Source organism: Balaenoptera acutorostrata, chromosome 19 (assembly GCF_949987535.1).
Source record: "Balaenoptera acutorostrata chromosome 19, mBalAcu1.1, whole genome shotgun sequence".
In the NCBI taxonomy this organism is placed as follows: domain Eukaryota; kingdom Metazoa; phylum Chordata; class Mammalia; order Artiodactyla; family Balaenopteridae; genus Balaenoptera; species Balaenoptera acutorostrata.
In genome coordinates, this window is record NC_080082.1 from 66401891 (window position 1) to 66419217 (window position 17327).

Below are 17327 nucleotides of genomic sequence, written 5' to 3' on the forward strand. Positions count from 1 at the left end.
ACATGGGGATGCAAACACCTGTTTGAGATACAGATTTTGTTTCCTCTGGAAATAGACACAGAATTGGGATTATTGGACCATGCAGTAGTTCTATTTTTAATTTTTAGGAAATTTCATACAGTTTTCCCTAATGGCTGTACTGATTTACATTCCTACCAACAATGTAGAAGGCTTTCCCTTTCTTCACATCCTAACGAACATGTATCTCTTGTCTCTTTGATAGTAGTGTTCCAGACAGGTGTGAGGTGATATCTCCTTGTGGTTTGGATTTTCATTTCCCCGATGTTAGTGATGTTGAGCACCTTTTCATATACCTGTTGATCATTTGTATGTTTTGGATAAATATCTGTTCAGGTCCTTTTGCCCATTTTTAATTGGATTCTTTAGTTTTTTATTGTTGAATTATATGAGTTCTGATATTTTCTGGATATTAACCCCTTATCAGATAAATCCTTTGCAAGTATTTTCTCCTTTTCCTTAGGTTGTGTTTTCATTTTGTTTCCGTTGCTATAAAGAACCTTTTCCATTTGATATAGTCCCACTTGTTTATTTTTGCTTTCATTGCTTGTGCTATTGGTGTCATCTAAAAAAATCATTGCCAACACCAATGTCAAGGAGCTTTTTCTCTGTATTTTCTTCTAACAGTTTTACAATTTCAGGGTTTATGTTTAAAAATTTTAATCCAATTCAAGTTAATTTTTGTGAGTGGTGTGAAATAAGGCTCTAGTTTCATTTTTTTTGCATGTAGATAACCAGTTTTTCCATCACCATTTTTGGAAGAAGCTGTCCTTTCTCCATTGTGTGTTCTTGTTGTGCCTATCAAAGATGAGTTGACCATATATGAGTGAGTTTATTTCTGGGCTCTTTGTTCTGTTAAGTTGGTCTATGTGTGTGTTTTTATGGTGGTACCATAATGTATTAATTACCATAGCATGGTAATATTTTGAAATCAGGAAATGTGATGCCTCTAGCTTTGTCCTTTTTCAAGATTGTTTTGGCCATTTGGGATTTTTCCTGGTTCCATACAAATTTTAGGATTGTTTTTTCTATTTCTGTGGAAAATATCATTGGAATTTTGATATGGATTGTTTTCAATCTATAAATTGCTCTTGGTAAAATTAACAATATTAATTTTTCCAATCCAAGAATACTGGATATCTTTCCATTTATTTGTGTCTTCTTCAGTTTCTTTCATTGTTGTCTTATGATTTTCAGAATGTAAATCTTTCATCCCCTAGGTTAAATTTGTTCCTGAGTATTTTATTCTTTTGATGCTATTTAAAATAAGATTGTTTTCTTAATTTTCTGTTCAGACAGTTTTTTATTAGTGTATATAAATGCAACTGAAATTTGTATATTGGTCCTTTTTATCCTGCAACTTTACTGAATTCATTTGTTAGGGTTGAATTTTGGGGTTTTCTACATATAAGAGTGCGTTACCTGCAAACAAACACTTTTCCTTCTTCCAGTCCAATTTGAATGCCTTTTCTTTCTTTTTCTTCTCTACTTACTCTGGGTGGGACTTCCTGTACTATGTTGAATAAAAATGGATAGGGTAGGCATCCTTGTCTTGTTCCTGATGTAGAGGAAAACCTTTTAGCTTTTGAATGTTCAATATGATGTTAGGTGTGTGCTTGTCAGATGTGTTGAAGTACATTCCTTCTATACCTAGCTTTTTTTAAAAAAAATAATTAATTCGGCTGTGTCTGGTCTTAGATGTGGTGCGCAGGATCTTTTAGTTGTGGTGCACAGGCTTCTCTCTAGTTGTGGCGTGCGGGCTCAGTAGCTGTGACCTGCAGGCCCTCTAGTTAGAGCGCATGGGCTCACTAGTTGCGGTGCACAGGCTCTCTAGTTATGGCACACGGGCTGCAGAGCGCGTGGGCTCAGTAGTTGCAGTGCATGGGCTCTCTAGTTGTGGCGGGCGGGCTGCAGAGTGTGTGGGCTCAGTAGTTGCAGTGCGTGGGCTGAGTAGTTGCAGTGCATGGGCTCAGTAGTTGCGGTGTGTGGGCTTAGTTCCCCAACCCAGGACCAAACCTGTGTCTCCTGCATTGGAAGGCGGATTCTTAACCACTGGACTACCAGGGAAGTCCCTCTTCTATACCTAACTTGTTGAGAGTTTTTATCATGAATGGATATTGAATTTTAAAATGGTTTTTCAGCATCTATTCATATGATTATGATTTTTATCCTTTGTTCTGATAATGCAGTGTATCACATTTATTGATTTGCACATGATGTTGAACCATCTTTGCATCCCAGGGATAAATTCTACTTGATTGTGATGTATGATCCTGTAAATGTGCTGTTGGATTTGGTTTGCAAGTATTTGGTTGAGGATTTTTGCATCTATATTCATCAGGGATTTTTTTTTAATTAATTTATTTTATTTATTTATTTTTGGCTTTGTTGGATCTTCGTTGCTGTGCGTGGGCTTTCTCTAGTTGTGGCGAGCGGGGGTTCCTCTTCGTTGTAGTGCATGTGCTTCTCATTGTGGTGGCTTCCCTTGTTGCAGAGCACGGACTCTAGGCACGCAGGCCTCAGTAGTTGCAGCACGCAGGTTCAGTAGTTGTGGCTCGCAGGCTCTAGAGCGCAAGGGCTTAGTTGCTCCGCAGCATGTGGGATCTACCCGGACCAGGTCTCGAACCTGTGTCCTGTGCATTGGCAGGCGGATTCTTAATCACTGTGCCACCAGGGACATCCTCATCAGGGATATTGACCTGTAATTTTCTTCTGCTGTATTCTTCTTAAATGGCTTTGATATCAGAGTAATGCTGGTCTCATAAAATGAGCTTGGGAGTGTTCCTGCTTCAATTTTTTGGAAATCTTTGAGAAGGATTGATATTAATGTTTTAAATATTTAGTAGAATTCCCAGTGATTTTGTCTAGTCCTGGGCTTTTCTTTGTTGGGAGATTTTTTTTTTAGTGATTCAATCTGCTTACCAGTTATAGGTTAATTCAGATTTTCTATTTCTTCACGATTTTATTTTGGTAGGTTTTATGTTTATAGGAGTTTGATTCATTTCTTCTGAGTTATCCAATTTGTTGGCAAATAATTGTTCATTCTAGTTTCTTCTGATTGATTGTGTTCCCGCAGTATCAGTTGTTATGTCTCCTCTTTCATTTCTGATTTTGAGTCGTCTCTCTTTGTTTTATAATCTAGCTAAAGGCTTGTCAATTTATCTTTTCAAAAAAACCAACTCTTGAGACTTCCCTGGTGATCAGTGGTTAGGACTCTGCACTTCCACCCCAGGGGGGTCCAGGTTTGATGCCTGGTCAGGGAACTAAGATCCCAGAAGCCATGCAGAGTGGCCAAAAAACAAAGTAAAACGTTTAAAAAAAAAAAAAAGCCTCTTAGTTTTATTGGTATTTTCTGTCATTTTTCTAGTCTCTATTTCTTTAATTTCTGCTCTGATCTTTATTATTTGTTTTATTTCTGCTAACTTTAACCTTGGTTTGTTCTTTTTCTCATACCTTAAGATATAGAGTTAGGTTGTTTATTAGAGATCATTCTTTTTTCTTAATGTAGTCATTTATTGCTATAAACTATCCTCTTACAATTGCTTTTACTGCATCCCATAAGTTTTGGTGTGTTATGTTTCCATTTACATTTGTTTGAATTTTTTTTTTTAATTATTTCTTATTTAACCCATAGGTCGTTCAGGAGTGTGTCATTTAAATTCTACATATTCGTGAATTTCCCAGCTTTCCTCCTGTTAATGATTTCTAGTTTCGTACCATTGTGGTTGGAAAAGATATTTAATATGTTTTCCATCTTCTTAAATTTGTTAATACTTGTTTTGTGACCTAATATGTGAACTATCCTAGAGAATGTTCTCTGTGTACTTGAGAAGAATGTGTATTCTGCTATAGTTGGATGGCATCTTTTGTACATGTCTGTTAGGTCCATTTGGTCTTAGGTGCAGTTCAAGACCAACGTTTTCTTATTCAGAGTGGGGCATTGAACCCCTAATATTACTGCACTGCTTTCTTTTTCTGCCTTCGGATTTGTTTGTATTTGCTTAATATATTCAGGCGTTCCAATATTGGGTGCAAATATACTTGTAATTGTTATATCCTCTTGATGAATTGACTGCTTTATCATTATATAATGACCTCCTTTGTCTATTTACTTAAAGTTTGTCTTTTCTGACATAGTATAATTACCCCTACTCTTTTTGTGTTTCATTTGCACGTTTGTGGTTGGGTTGCCCCTTCCAATAAACTGAATGTGTACCTCATCAGTGTTTCTTTGCATTCAGGTTTCTGGAGTGGAGAAGAGAATGTTGAGGCATCCTTTGAACAGAGTGTTTCTGTGGTAATGTCACAGGTCAGGACTTCCAAGGAAACTTCATCTTCCCAGAAGACTCACCCCTGTGAGATGTGTGGTCCGGTCTTGAGAGACATTTTCCATTTGACTGAGCAGCAGGGAACGCAACACAGCCAGAAATTATTCAAGTGTAGGGCATGTGCAAAAGGATTTTATTTCAGTGCAGACACTCAGCAGCACCAGGAGCAACACATGCAAGAAAAACCATTCATAATCGGTGTGGACAGGGCCTCATTTGTGAAGAGCAGCAATTTCCATGTGTCAGGGGAGCCTTTTACCTGCAAGAAAGTTGCAGAGGACTTCCTAGCCACCTCAGGACATCTGAATCAACAGACCATTCACACTGGGGAAAAGCCAAACACAGTCACCCACTGTATGGAAACTTTACAAAGCAGAAAAAGTCATTGCACCAGGGGAGAATGCAAGAAAGCCTTCAGCCCCAAACACACACTTGTTCAGGCCCAGAATGTCTACACTGAAAGACAGTGTTTTATGTGCAGTGAATGTGGGAAAATATTCAAGTATAAATCCTCATTTGTTGTGCACAAGAGAGTTCACACTGGTGACAGGCTTTATGACTGTGGCGACTGTGGAAAATCTTTTAAGGGAAGCTCAGCCTTCATTCAACATCGAAGAATTCATACTGGGGCAAGGCAGTACAAGTGCAGCAAATGTGGGAAATTCTTTAGCCAAGAATTTGTCCTCATTTATCCTCAGAGGAGTCACACTGGAGAAAATTGCCACATTTGCCATCAATGTGCACAATCTTTTAGCCATAGCTCCATCTTTTCTCAACAACAGACAGTTCACACTGGAGAAATGAGTTATGGGTGCACTGAATGTAGGAAGTCCTTTAGACGAAAATCTGACCTCATTGAACACTGGAGGGTTCACACAGGAGAAAGGCCTTATGAGTGCAGTGAATGTGGGAAATCCTTTACTTCTAGCTCCGCCCTCCATTATCATCAGAGAGTTCACACTGGAGAAAAGCCTTATAAATGTGGGGAATGTGGGAAGTCTTTTACCTCTAGCTCTGGCCTACGTTATCATCAGAGAATTCACACAGGAGAAAGGCCATATGAGTGTACTGATTGTGGAAAGTCTTTTACCCAAATAAATCACCTCATTATACACCGAAGGGTTCACACAGGAGAAAGGCCTTATGAGTGCAGTGAATGCGGGAAATCCTTTAGCCACAAATCTTACCTGTCTCAACACCAGAGAGTTCACACTGGAGAAAGGCCTTATGAATGTAGTGAATGTGGGAAATCTTTTACCTCTGGTTCCGCCCTCTGTTATCATCAGAGAGTGCACACAGGAGAAAAACCTTATGAGTGCAGTGAATGTGGGAAATCCTTTACCAATGGACCGATACTCATTCGACACCGTAGAGTTCACACAGGAGAAAGGCCTTATGAGTGCAGTGAATGTGGGAAATCCTTTACCCAAAGAAATCATCTCAACATACACCAGAGAGTTCACACAGGAGAAAGACCTTATGAGTGCAGTGAATGTGGAAAATCTTTTACCTCTGGTTCCGCCCTTCGTTATCATCAGAAAATTCACATTGGAGAAAGGCCTTATGAGTGCAGCGAATGTGAGAAATCTTTTACCTCTAGCTCTGCCCTCCGTTGTCATCAGAGAGTTCACACAGGAGAAAGGCCTTTTGACTGCAGTGAATGTGGTAAATCTTTTAGGGACAGTTCCCAATTGAATCAACACCAGAGAGTTCACACTGGAGAAAAGCCTTATGAATGTAGTGATTGTGGGAGATCCTTTAGCCAGAATTCATACCTCTCTAAACACCGGAGAGTTCACACTGGAGAAAGGCCTTATGAGTGCAGTGAATGTGAGAAATCTTTTACTTCTGTCTCTGCCCTTGGCTATCATCAGAGAGTTCACACTGGAGAAAGGCCTTATAAGTGCAGTGACTGTGGGAAATCTTTTACCAATAGCTCAATACTGATTCGCCATCGGAGAGTTCACACAGGAGAAAGGCCTCATGCATGTAGTGACTGTGGGAAGTCCTTTACCCAAAGAATTCACCTGATTATTCACCGGAGAGTTCACACAGGAGAAAGGCCTTATGAGTGCAATGAATGTGGGAAATCTTTTACCTCTCGTTCCACCCTTCATTATCATCAGAGAGTTCACACAGGAGAAAAGCCTTATGACTGCAGCGAATGTGGGAAGTCTTTTAGCCGAAAATCTAACCTGTCTCAGCACCAGCGAGTTCACTCTGGAGAAAGGCCTTAAATGTGTAAGAAATGTATAATTTCCTTGTTCAGTGTAATGACATTGGACAAAACTGTGAGGCACTAGTTGCCCCATGCATCCAAACATCAGGAGTAGAGAGACTCCTCATAATTTTCAGTTATGTGGGAAGCATGTGTGACTGTGTTGCACTCTCTAACCTACCCAGGGCTCTTGATAGATTTATGTCACTGCCACTTTCTGTAGCCAGATCCATTTCACCCCTATAACCTGGCACATCCCCACAGTGTGCATCAGTCACTACTGCAGTGTGCTCAGGGAAGCCAACTCTGTTCTCTCATTTGTGGGAGGAAATTAGGAATAGCCTGAACCTTTAGGATGTCCTCATTCCCTTTCTGACCAGCTTGGGCATGGGCCTGACCTACTGTTGGCCCAGAGAACATCATATGAGTTCATCTGGCAGCTTGCAGAGAAGGATTACCATTTTTAGGGACACTTTGGTCTCAAGATACCTGTGATGAATTTTTCTAGCTTCCGAGTCACCAGCTAAAGAACTGCCAGCCATTGCTGGCAGATCTGCCAGAACATTGCTTTGGTTTGAACAGTAGCAAAGACCTTACTGTTAAGTTCTCTTTAATCTTGGACATTCTATTTACAAAGTAGGGTAGGTTATAAACAGATTTGGGCTCTACAAGCATGAAGGGGTGAGCAACTTTTATGGGGGTATCAAACTTTCTATGCCTCAGAGGAGACATTAGAGAGGCAGAAATTAACTTACTAGTTTTTGCCAAATTTGCATTTCTGCCCGTGGCCTCCTAGGAAAGACTGCAGGACTTTCTTGTCCTCATTTGAGGCCTGGATGCTATGAGTTTTAGGAGACTCAGAGGGCACCCTGAGGGAGGGTCAAGTGTGACAACCTCAACTGCTTCTGGGAGCAGCATGAATTTTTTCCCTTGTTCACAGGGGACGTCAGCAATGCTGAGGGAACTCTCTTCCCCAGGTCCTACAAAGAGCCAGGCAGATTTAAAAAAAAGAGAAAAGGAGAATCTGTAGTCCACAGATGTGTCTCTTGTGACCCAGGCCACATTCCTGTTGACTCTGGTGGAAAGTCATTGCTCACTCTATTTGCTGTCTTTGAGGTAAGACCAACCCCGAGAGGGCATGACAAAGTGGAATGAATGTAGGATTGCCAAACCTATTTTCCCAAAACAGTTGGACATAGAGTTTTTTTTTTTTTTATCTTGAAACATTTCAAAAGCTATTTGTTATCAGATAGCTCTGACGTATGTATGGAACTGAAACCATCATTGTAGTCATGGTAATGACTGTATCTGTTACTGTATATTTATCTCATGACCTTTTGTAATCTCTCTCTCCTTGCCCCTCACACCCCTTCAAGTAACCATTGATTTACTTTCCATTATGATATATAACTTTCCATTTTCTAGAATTCATGTGATGGGAATCGAAGTATTTACTCTTTTTCCTGCTTTTATTTATGTTGCATAAATACTTGGAGAGTCATCAATGATATATAAGCAACTCATACTTTTTTTTCTAAGAAACATTCTTATCTTTGAATATACCACTATTTATCCATTCGTTTGCTTATGGACATTTGGGGTTTTTCTAATTTTTGACTATTGGATAAAAAAGCTGGTACAAACATTTGTGTATAAGTTTTTATGTGGATATATATTTATCTTCAGTAACTCAGAGTGCAAAGTTTAAGTCATAGGGTAGGTGAATGTTTAACTTAAACAAACTAGCAAATTGTGATCTGAACTAATTATACCTTTTTCATTTTTTTTTTTTTTTCTGGCCGTGCTGCACAGCTTGCGGGATCTTAGTTTCCCAACCAGGCCTCATCAGTGAAAGTGCAGAGTCCTAACCACTGGACTGCCAGGGAATTCCCATTTTTTTCATTCTTACCAGCAGTGTATGAGAGCTCCATTTCTTCCACATCCTGGTGAATACTTCGTTTGTTCAATCGTTCTTTTTTTTTTTTTTAACAAAAGTTGTCACTTTATTATATTGTACATATGTGTCTTTCTACATAAATGGGATAAAAGATAACATTCCAGGATATTAGTGTTTTTATTGGGAATGTGTATTTCTTTTTTTTTTTTTTTCTTTTATTTATTTATTTCTTTATTTTTGGCTGTGTTGGGTCTTCGGTTCGTGCGAGGGCTTTCTCTGGTTACGGCAAGTGGGGGCCACTCTTCATCGCGGTGCAGGGACCGCTCTTCATCGCGGTGCGCGGGCCTCTCACCATCGCGGCCCCTCCCGTTGCGGGGCACAGGCCCCAGACGCGCAGGCTCAGCAGTTGTGGCCCACGGGCCCAGCTGCTCCGCGGCACGTGGGATCCTCCCAGACCAGGGCTCAAACCCGTGTCCCCTGCATTAGCAGGCAGATTCTCAACCACTGCGCCACCAGGGAAGCCCCTCTTTTTTTTTATTACTTGTATTTTTTATAGTCAATCATTCTTAATTTTAACACTTTTTGTAAGTTTGTCCAGCTATCTAACTGTTGTTTTATTTGCATTTCCCTAAAGATGCATGATGAGCATTTCTTCAGATGCATATTTGCTACCTCTGTATCTTTAGTGAAATGTTCATATCTTCTGCCTATTCTATGAATTTTGGCTATTTTCTTTCTTTCACAAGAGAACAGTGAAACAGCCAAGTTGTATTGGAATTTCACTCATTTTGTGACTTTTTAATTTATGGAAAAATTGTTTTTAATACTGGAATAATATGTTCTAATTTTTTCAATTTTTTATGCTATGTGCAATGTAATGGATACATATACCATATACTTTTAATTTTAATCTGTGTTATTAATGTACTCTCCATCACTTTCTAAAGTCCAGACATTTAATAATACCACAAACCCTTGCTTAGTAGTGTTCGCCCATTTGCCTGGTCTATCATCATGGGGGTTGGTGGGTTGGAGCCGAACTCTTGGGGAGGGAGACGAGATGGCATCAGGATGAACAGGGTGTTTTTTGAGTCCCAAAGCCTAGCAGGACTGGAAATAGGGTAGTAATCAGACTCCCCAAGCCCTGGGTCAGGCAGCCTGGGTTTGAATCCTGATCCCAAAATATTGTGACTCACAGGCAAATAACCCCCCACTCTGGGCCTCAGTTTCCCCCTTTGTAAAACAGGTATAAGGTGTGGCTCTACCCGTGAGCTGTGGGAGGTGAAGAGCTGAAATGCCTATTTGCTGTGCCATGGCTATACCCGCAACCTCACTGGACCTAGGCAGCACTAACCTCTGCCTGCCGTGACATTCCCTGGCCAGGCACCCCTCATTTTCCCCAAAGTCCCCGGGTGCATTTGGGAAAGAAATGGGGCTTCTCAGAAGCCACTGACCCACCCACCCAACCCACCCGCAAGGAGGTAGAGGCTGCAGAGCACTGACATCTCAGTCTGGTTTCCCCACCTGGGAATCTCTGGGCAACTTGCTAGAGCTCCCTGAGCCTCAGTTTGCTGACTGGCATGGAGGTGATGAGGCGCTTACCTTGGTCCCTGTGAGGATTAATAAAAGTAACAAAACACTGAGTACCTAACGGTGCCAGGATTCCAGGGTTTGCTTTATGAACATATTCTCTTTAATTCTCACAACAACCCAAGAAAGTGGGAACTATTATTGTACTGCCGGGGAAATCCAGGGTCAGAATGATGTTGTGGGTTCCCCAAGGTCACACAATGGACAAGTGTCTGATTCAAGATGCTGGATTCATACCCCTAAGTCTAGCTCCAGAACTGGGGATGTTTAATCCCTTTACCTCAGCACGTGAAGCACTAATCCCTGGGCAGGCACGCACAGAGTTCCAAGGAGTCTCAGCTGCTGTTACCTTTGTTGGAATTATCAACATGACCATTTCCCCACTTACCACCTGCCGTCACAGTTCTCACAGGAATGCCCTTGTCTGTCATCACCAGTGGCTTCCCCCATGGGAGGTTTTTCTCTCAGCTGCAATTGCATTATGTCCAAAGGCCGCACCTTCCTCCCCTTTGAGCACAGCACAGAGCTTGACCCTCGAGAATCAGTGATTCAGGGCTGGGTCTCTCCACCTTCATCAGCGACTGATTGACAGCCTCTGATGCCATCTAACATCCCAATATGAGGTTTGACTTTTTCAGGTGTTTGTAAACTTCATCCGCGACTGATTGACAGCCTCTGATGCCATCTAACATCCCAATATGAGGTTTGACTTTTTCAGGTGTTTGTAACCTTCATCCTGGAGGAGTAGACACAGCGCAGCCCAGAGGACCTGGTACCAAGAGGTAATAATGGAGACCTTTGGGCTCCTGGTCTCAGTGGGTAACAGCTCACCTCTGCTCCATTCATGGACCTGCTGCCTATTTGGTTTCTGTCCTCTCTGTCCAGGACTGGCTGGTTGAGAAGACCACTGGCACGCACCATTCTTCTTCCCTGCACTCCTCACCATGTTCTGGACCGACATCCTCTATTCCAACCTTTCTGTCTGCAACAAGGGTCTTTTGGTAAAAAACACAAGTCCTCACCTGAGTGCCCAGAACACTCTAACCACATCTGAGGTCCCCGCTCCAGATTCCACAGAAGGGGAACTGACTAGCCAAGCCTGGTTGGGTCATGTGTCCCCTCGGTCCAGTTAGCAGGGTCATGGGTGATAGGCTGCTTCAGAGAAGAGCGTGAGTCAGGCAGTACTTCTTGAGAACCATTTGCCATCAGTTCATCCAGGGTATCTTCTTAAACCATACAATCCCAGTTAAAACAGGCTCTGGTGACTTCCCTGGTAGTCCAGTAGTTAAGACTTCACACTTCCAATGAAGGGGGTACTGGTTCGATCCCTGGTCGGTGAAGTAAGATCCCACATGCCGCGCAGCACGGCCAAAAAACAAAAGGTGGGGGTAGCTCCTCTCCTGAATGCTACACCATTGTCCCTTGTTTCTTTTTTTTTTTTTTATTAAAAAATTTTTATTGAAGTATAGTGGATTTACAGTATTATACTAGGTTCAGGCATATAGCTTAGTGATTCAGTACTTTTACAGATTATACTCTGTTAAAAGTAATTACAAGCTAATGATATATAATTCCCTGTGCTATACAACATATCCTTCTTGCTTATCTATTTTATACATAGTACTTTGTATCTCTTAATCCCATACCCCCAACTTGTTCCTACCCCCTTCCCATTCCCCTCTGGTAACCACTAGTTGGTTTTCTCTATCTGTGAGTCTTTTTGTTTTGCTGTACGTTCATTTGTATTATTTTTTAGATTCCATGTATAAGTGATATCATATGGTGTTTGTCTTTCTCTGATTTATTTCACTGAGCATATCTTTGAGGTCCATCCACATTACTGCAAATGGCAGAATTTCATTCTTTTCTATGGCTGAGTAATATTCCATTGTATATATATGTACCACATCTTCTTTAGCCATCCATCTGTTTTTGTTTTTTTGTTTTTTTATTTTTTTTCACACACACACACACACTGTATTTTATTTTTACAAGAGATAAATAGACTGACACCAAGCATTGTACATGGATGACCACAACAAAAGCAACAATGATTGCAATTACCAAACATGAAACACACTCATACTATGTCATAATATTGACATTCAGTCCAGTAATCCTCCACTGTAACAGCTCCTTTACTTTGCAGTGAAAATTGATTTGTATATTCTTTGCCTCTGAGTCCTTGTGGGATTTTTTTTTAATTCAGACAGAAAGTCACAAAAATTATACTCATCCTCATCAGTTCACTCAGTCCCATGTAATTAATTTTTTTTCATCTTGATCTTTTGTTAGCACTTTTATGAGTTCATCAGTTTTTCATTAGAGTTCTGAAAATGCTTATTCATTCAGTTCAGCAGTACAGTCAGTTACCAGAAACCTGTACTTGTCAGAGTCTTTTCCATGAATTTCTTGAAGATGAAACCCTTTTATAGGAACATATTTGCAAAAGCATCAGAGTACACCCAGAACTGTCTGTAAATGACAAAATACTTAAAAATGATCACAGTTAAAGATTTGATGAAAGTTCATAATAATGCAGTTGACAAGAAAATTAGTTATTTCTGAGATATACATTTTAAAGTAATAACTAGGATTATTACTTATAACATTATACCAGAACATATAAGATTTTTAGAAATTTCATGTAATGTCTGAAACATTTATATTAACATACTTCCATACAAATAAAAATATAAGATTTTTAGAAATTTCATGTAATGTCTGAAACATTTATATTAACATATTTCCATACAAATAACCCAATGAAAGTTTAGTATTAGTTGTTTTGTTTGTTTTTTTATACTGCAGGTTCTTATTAGGCATCAATTTTATACACATCAGTGTATACATGTCAATCCCAATCGCCCAATTCAGCACACCACCATCCCCACCCCACCGCAGTTTTCCCCCCTTGGTGTCCATATGTCCATTCTCTACATCTGTGTCTCAACTTCTGCCCTGCAAACCGGCTCATCTTTACCATTTTTCTAGGTTCCACATACATGCATTAATATACGATATTTGTTTTTCTCTTTCTGACTTCCTTCACTCTGTATGACAGTCTCTAGATCCATCCACGTCTCAACAAATGACTCAATTTCGTTCCTTTTTATGGCTGAGTAATATTCCACTGTATATATGTACCACAACTTCTTTATCCATTCGTCTGTTGATGGGCATTTAGGTTGCTTCCATGACCTGGCTATTGTAAATAGTGCTGCAATGAACATTCGGGTGCATGTGTCCTTTTGAATTACGGTTTTCTCTGGGTATATGCCCAGTAGTGGGATTGCTGGGTCATATGGTAATTCTATTTTTAGTTTTTGAAGGAACCTCCATATTGTTCTCCATAGTGGCTGTATCAATTTACATTCCCACCAACAGTGCAAGAGGGTTCCCTTTTCTCCACACCCTCTCCAGCATTTGTTGTTTGTAGATTTTCTGATGATGCCCATTCTAACAGGAGTGAGGTGATACCTCATTGTAGTTTTGATTTGCATTTCTCTAATAATTAGTGATGTTGAGCATCTTTTCATGTGCTTCGTGGCCGTCTGTATGTCTTCTTTGGAGAAATGTCTATTTAGGTCTTCTGCCCATTTTTGGATTGGGGTGTTTGTTTCTTCAATATTGACCTGAATGAGCTGTTTATATATTTTGGAGATTAATCCTTTGTCCGTTGATTCATTTGCAAATATTTTCTCCCATTCTGAGGGTTGTCTTTTCGTCTTGTTTATGGTTTCCTTTACTGTGCAAAAGCTTTGAAGTTTCATTAGGTCCCACTTGTTTATTTTTGTTTTTATTTCCATTACTCTAGGAGGTGGATCAAAAAAGATCTTGCTGTGATTTATGTCAAAGAGTGTTCTTCCTATGTTTTCCTCTAAGAGTTTTATAGTGTCCAGTCTTATATTTAGGTCTCTAATCCATTTTGAGTTTTTTTTTTATTTTTATTAATTATTTATTTATTATGTTTATTTTTGGCTGTGTTGGGTCTTCGTTTCTGTGCGAGGGCTTTCTCCAGTTGCAGCGAGTGGGGGCCACTCTTCATCGTGGTGCGTGGGCCTGTCACTATCGCGGCCTCTCTTGTTGCGGAGCAGAGGCTCCAGACACTCAGGCTCAGTAGTTGTGGCTCACGAGCCCAGTTGCTCCGCGGCATGTGGGATCTTCCCAGACCAGGGCTCGAACCCGTGTCCCCTGCATTAGCAGGCAGATTCTCAACCACTGCGCCACCAGGGAAGCCCCATTTTGAGTTTATTTTTGTGTATGGTGTTAGGGAGTATTCTAATTTCATTCTTTTACATGTAGCTGTCCAGTTTTCCCAGCACCACTTATTGAAGAGACTGTCTTTTCTCCATTGTATATCTTTGCCTCCTTTGTCATAGATTAGTTGACCATAGGTGCATGGGTTAATCTCTGGGCTTTCTATCTTGTTCCATTGATCTGTGTTTCTGTTTTTGTGCCAGTACCATATTGTCTTGATTACTGTAGCTTTGTAGTATAGTCTGAAGTCAGGGAGTCTGATTCCTCCAGCTCCATTTTTTTCCCTCAAGACTGCTTTGGCTATTCGGGGTCTTTTGTGTCTCCATACAAATTTTAAGATGATTTGTTCTAGCTCCGTAAAAAATGCCATTGGTAATTTGATAGGGATTGCATTGAATCTGTAGATTGCTTTGGGTAGTATACTCATTTTCACAATGTTGATTCTTCCAATCCAAGAACATGGTATATCTCTCCATCTGTTGCTATCATCTGTAATTTCTTTCATCAGTGTCTTATAGTTTTCTGCATACAGGTCTTTTGTCTCCCTAGGTAGGTGTATTCCTAGGTATTTTATTCTTTTTGTTGCAATGGTAAATGGGAGTGTTTCCATAATTTCTCTTTCAGATGTTTCATCATTAGTGTATAGGAATGCAAGAGATTTCTGTGCATTAATTTTGTATCCTGCAACTTTACGATATTCATTAATTAGCTCTAGCAGTTTTCTGGTGGCAGTTTTAGGATTCTCTATGTATAGTATCATGTCATCCGCAAACAGTGACAGTTTTACTTCTTCTTTTCCAATTTGTATTCCTTTTATTTCTTTTTTTCTCTGATTGCCGTGGCTAGGACTTCCAGAACTATGTTGAATAATAGTGGTGAGAGTGGACATCCTTGTCTCGTTCCTGATCTTAGAGGAAATGCTTTCAGTTTTTCACCATTGAGAATGATGTTTGCTGTGGGTTTGTCATATATGGCCTTTATTATGTTGAGGTAGGTTCCCTCTATGCCCACTTTCTGGAGAGTTTTTATCAGAAATGGGTGTTGAATTTTGTCAAAAGCTTTTTCTGCATCTATTGAGATGATCATATGGTTTTTATTCTTCAATTTGTTAATATGGTGTATCACATTGATTGATTTGCGTATATTGAAGAACCCTTGCATCCCTGGGATAAATCCCACTTGATCGTGGTGTATGATCCTTTTAATGTGTTGTTGGATTCTGTTTGCTAGTATTTTGTTGAGGATTTTTGCATCTATATTCATCAGTGATATTGGTCTGTAATTTTCTTTTTTTGTAGTGTCTTTGTCTGGTTTTGGTATCAGGGTGATGGTGGCCTCATAGAATGAGTTTGGGAGTGTTCCTTCCTCTGCAATTTTTTGGAAGAGTTTGAGAAGGATGGGTGTCAGCTCTTCTCTAAATGTTTGATAGAATTCACCTGTGAAGCCATCTGGTCCTGGACTTTTGTTTGTTGGAAGATTTTTAATCACGGTTTCAATTTCATTACTTGTGATTGGTCTGTTCATATTTTCTGTTTCTTCCTGGTTCAGTCTTGGAAGGTTATACCTTTCTAAGAATTTGTGCATTTCTTCCAGGTTGTCCATTTTATTGGCATAAAGTTGCTTGTAGTAGTCTCTTAGGATGCTTTGTATTTCTGCGGTGTCTGTTGTAACTTCTCCTTTTTCATTTCTGATTTTATTGATTTGAGTCCTCTCCCTCTTTTTCTTGATGAGTCTGGCTAATGGCTTATCAATTTTGTTTATCTTCTCAAAGAACCAACTTTTAGTTTTATTGATCTTTGCTATTGTTTTCTTTGTTTCTATTTCATTTATTTCTGCTCTGATCTTTATGATTTCTTTCCTTCTGCTAACTTTGGGTTTTGTTTGTTCTTCTTTCTCTAGTTTCTTTAGGTGTAAGGTTAGATTGTTTACTTGAGATTTTTCTTGTTTCTTGAGGTAGGCTTGCATAGCTATAAACTTCCCTCTTAGAACTGCTTTTGCTGCATCCCATAGGTTTTGGGTCATCGTGTTTTCATTGTCATTTGTCTCTAGGTATTTTTTGATTTCCTCTTTGATTTCTTCAGTGATCTCTTGGTTATTTAGTAACGTATTGTTTAGCCTCCATGTGTTTGTGTTTTTTACGTTTTTTTCCCTGTAATTCATTTCTAATCTCATAGCGTTGTGGTCAGAAAAGATGCTTGATATGATTTCAATTTTCTTAAATTTACTGAGGCTTGATTTGTGACCCAAGATGTGATCTATCCTGGAGAATGTTCCGTGCGCACTTGAGAAGAATGTGTAATCTGCTGTTTTTGGATGGAACATCCTATATATATCAATTAAATCTATCTGGTCTATTGTGTCATTTAAAGCTTCTGTTTCCTTATTTATTTTCATTTTGGATGATCTGTCCATTGGTGTAAGTGAGGTGTTAAAGTCCCCCACTATTATTGTGTTACTGTCGATTTCCTCTTTTATAGCTGTTAGCAGTTGCCTTATGTATTGAGGTGCTCCTATGTTGGGTGCATATATATTTATAATTGTTATGTCTTCTTCTTGGATTGATCCCTGGATCATTATGTAGTGTCCTTCCTTGTCTCTTGTAACATTCTTTATTTTAAAGTCTATTTTATCTGATATGAGTATAGCTACTCCAGCTTTCTTTTGATTTCCATTTGCATGGAATATCTTTTTCCATCCCCTCACTTTCAGTCTGTATGTGTCCCTAGGTCTAAAGTGGGTCTCTTGTAGACAGCATATATATGGGTCTTGTTTTTGTATCCATTCAGCCAGTCTATGTCTTTTGGTTGGGGCATTTAATCCATTCACGTTTAAGGTAATTATCGATATGTATGTTCCTATGACCATTTTCTTAATTGTTTTGAGCTTGTTTTTGTAGGTCCTTTTCTTCTCTTGTGTTTCCCACTTAGAGAAGTTCCTTTAGCATTTGTTGTAGAGCTGGTTTGGTGGTGCTGAATTCTCTTAGCTTTTGCTTGTCTGTAAAGCTTTTGATTTCTCC

The 17327-nt window shown here is 39.6% G+C and overlaps 1 protein-coding gene across 8 annotated transcripts in view; it reads left to right on the top strand.

Moving 5' to 3' along the window:
- Positions 1 to 17327, top strand: part of LOC103003469 (zinc finger protein 814-like) — a 66708-nt gene that overhangs the window by 6544 nt on the left and 42837 nt on the right. For 2 of the 8 annotated variants that reach the window (XM_028164850.2, XM_057534526.1), the window contains one exon: positions 4260 to 8629. In XM_028164850.2, coding sequence (XP_028020651.2) covers positions 4260 to 6583 — 2324 coding nt within the window. In that variant the 3' untranslated portion in view covers positions 6584 to 8629. Of the gene's footprint in view, positions 1 to 4259; positions 8630 to 10769; positions 10834 to 10936; positions 11308 to 17327 lie in introns of those variants that run through there. The other 6 variants (XR_450430.2, XR_009006119.1, XR_009006120.1 and 3 more) reach the window with 6 other exon arrangements.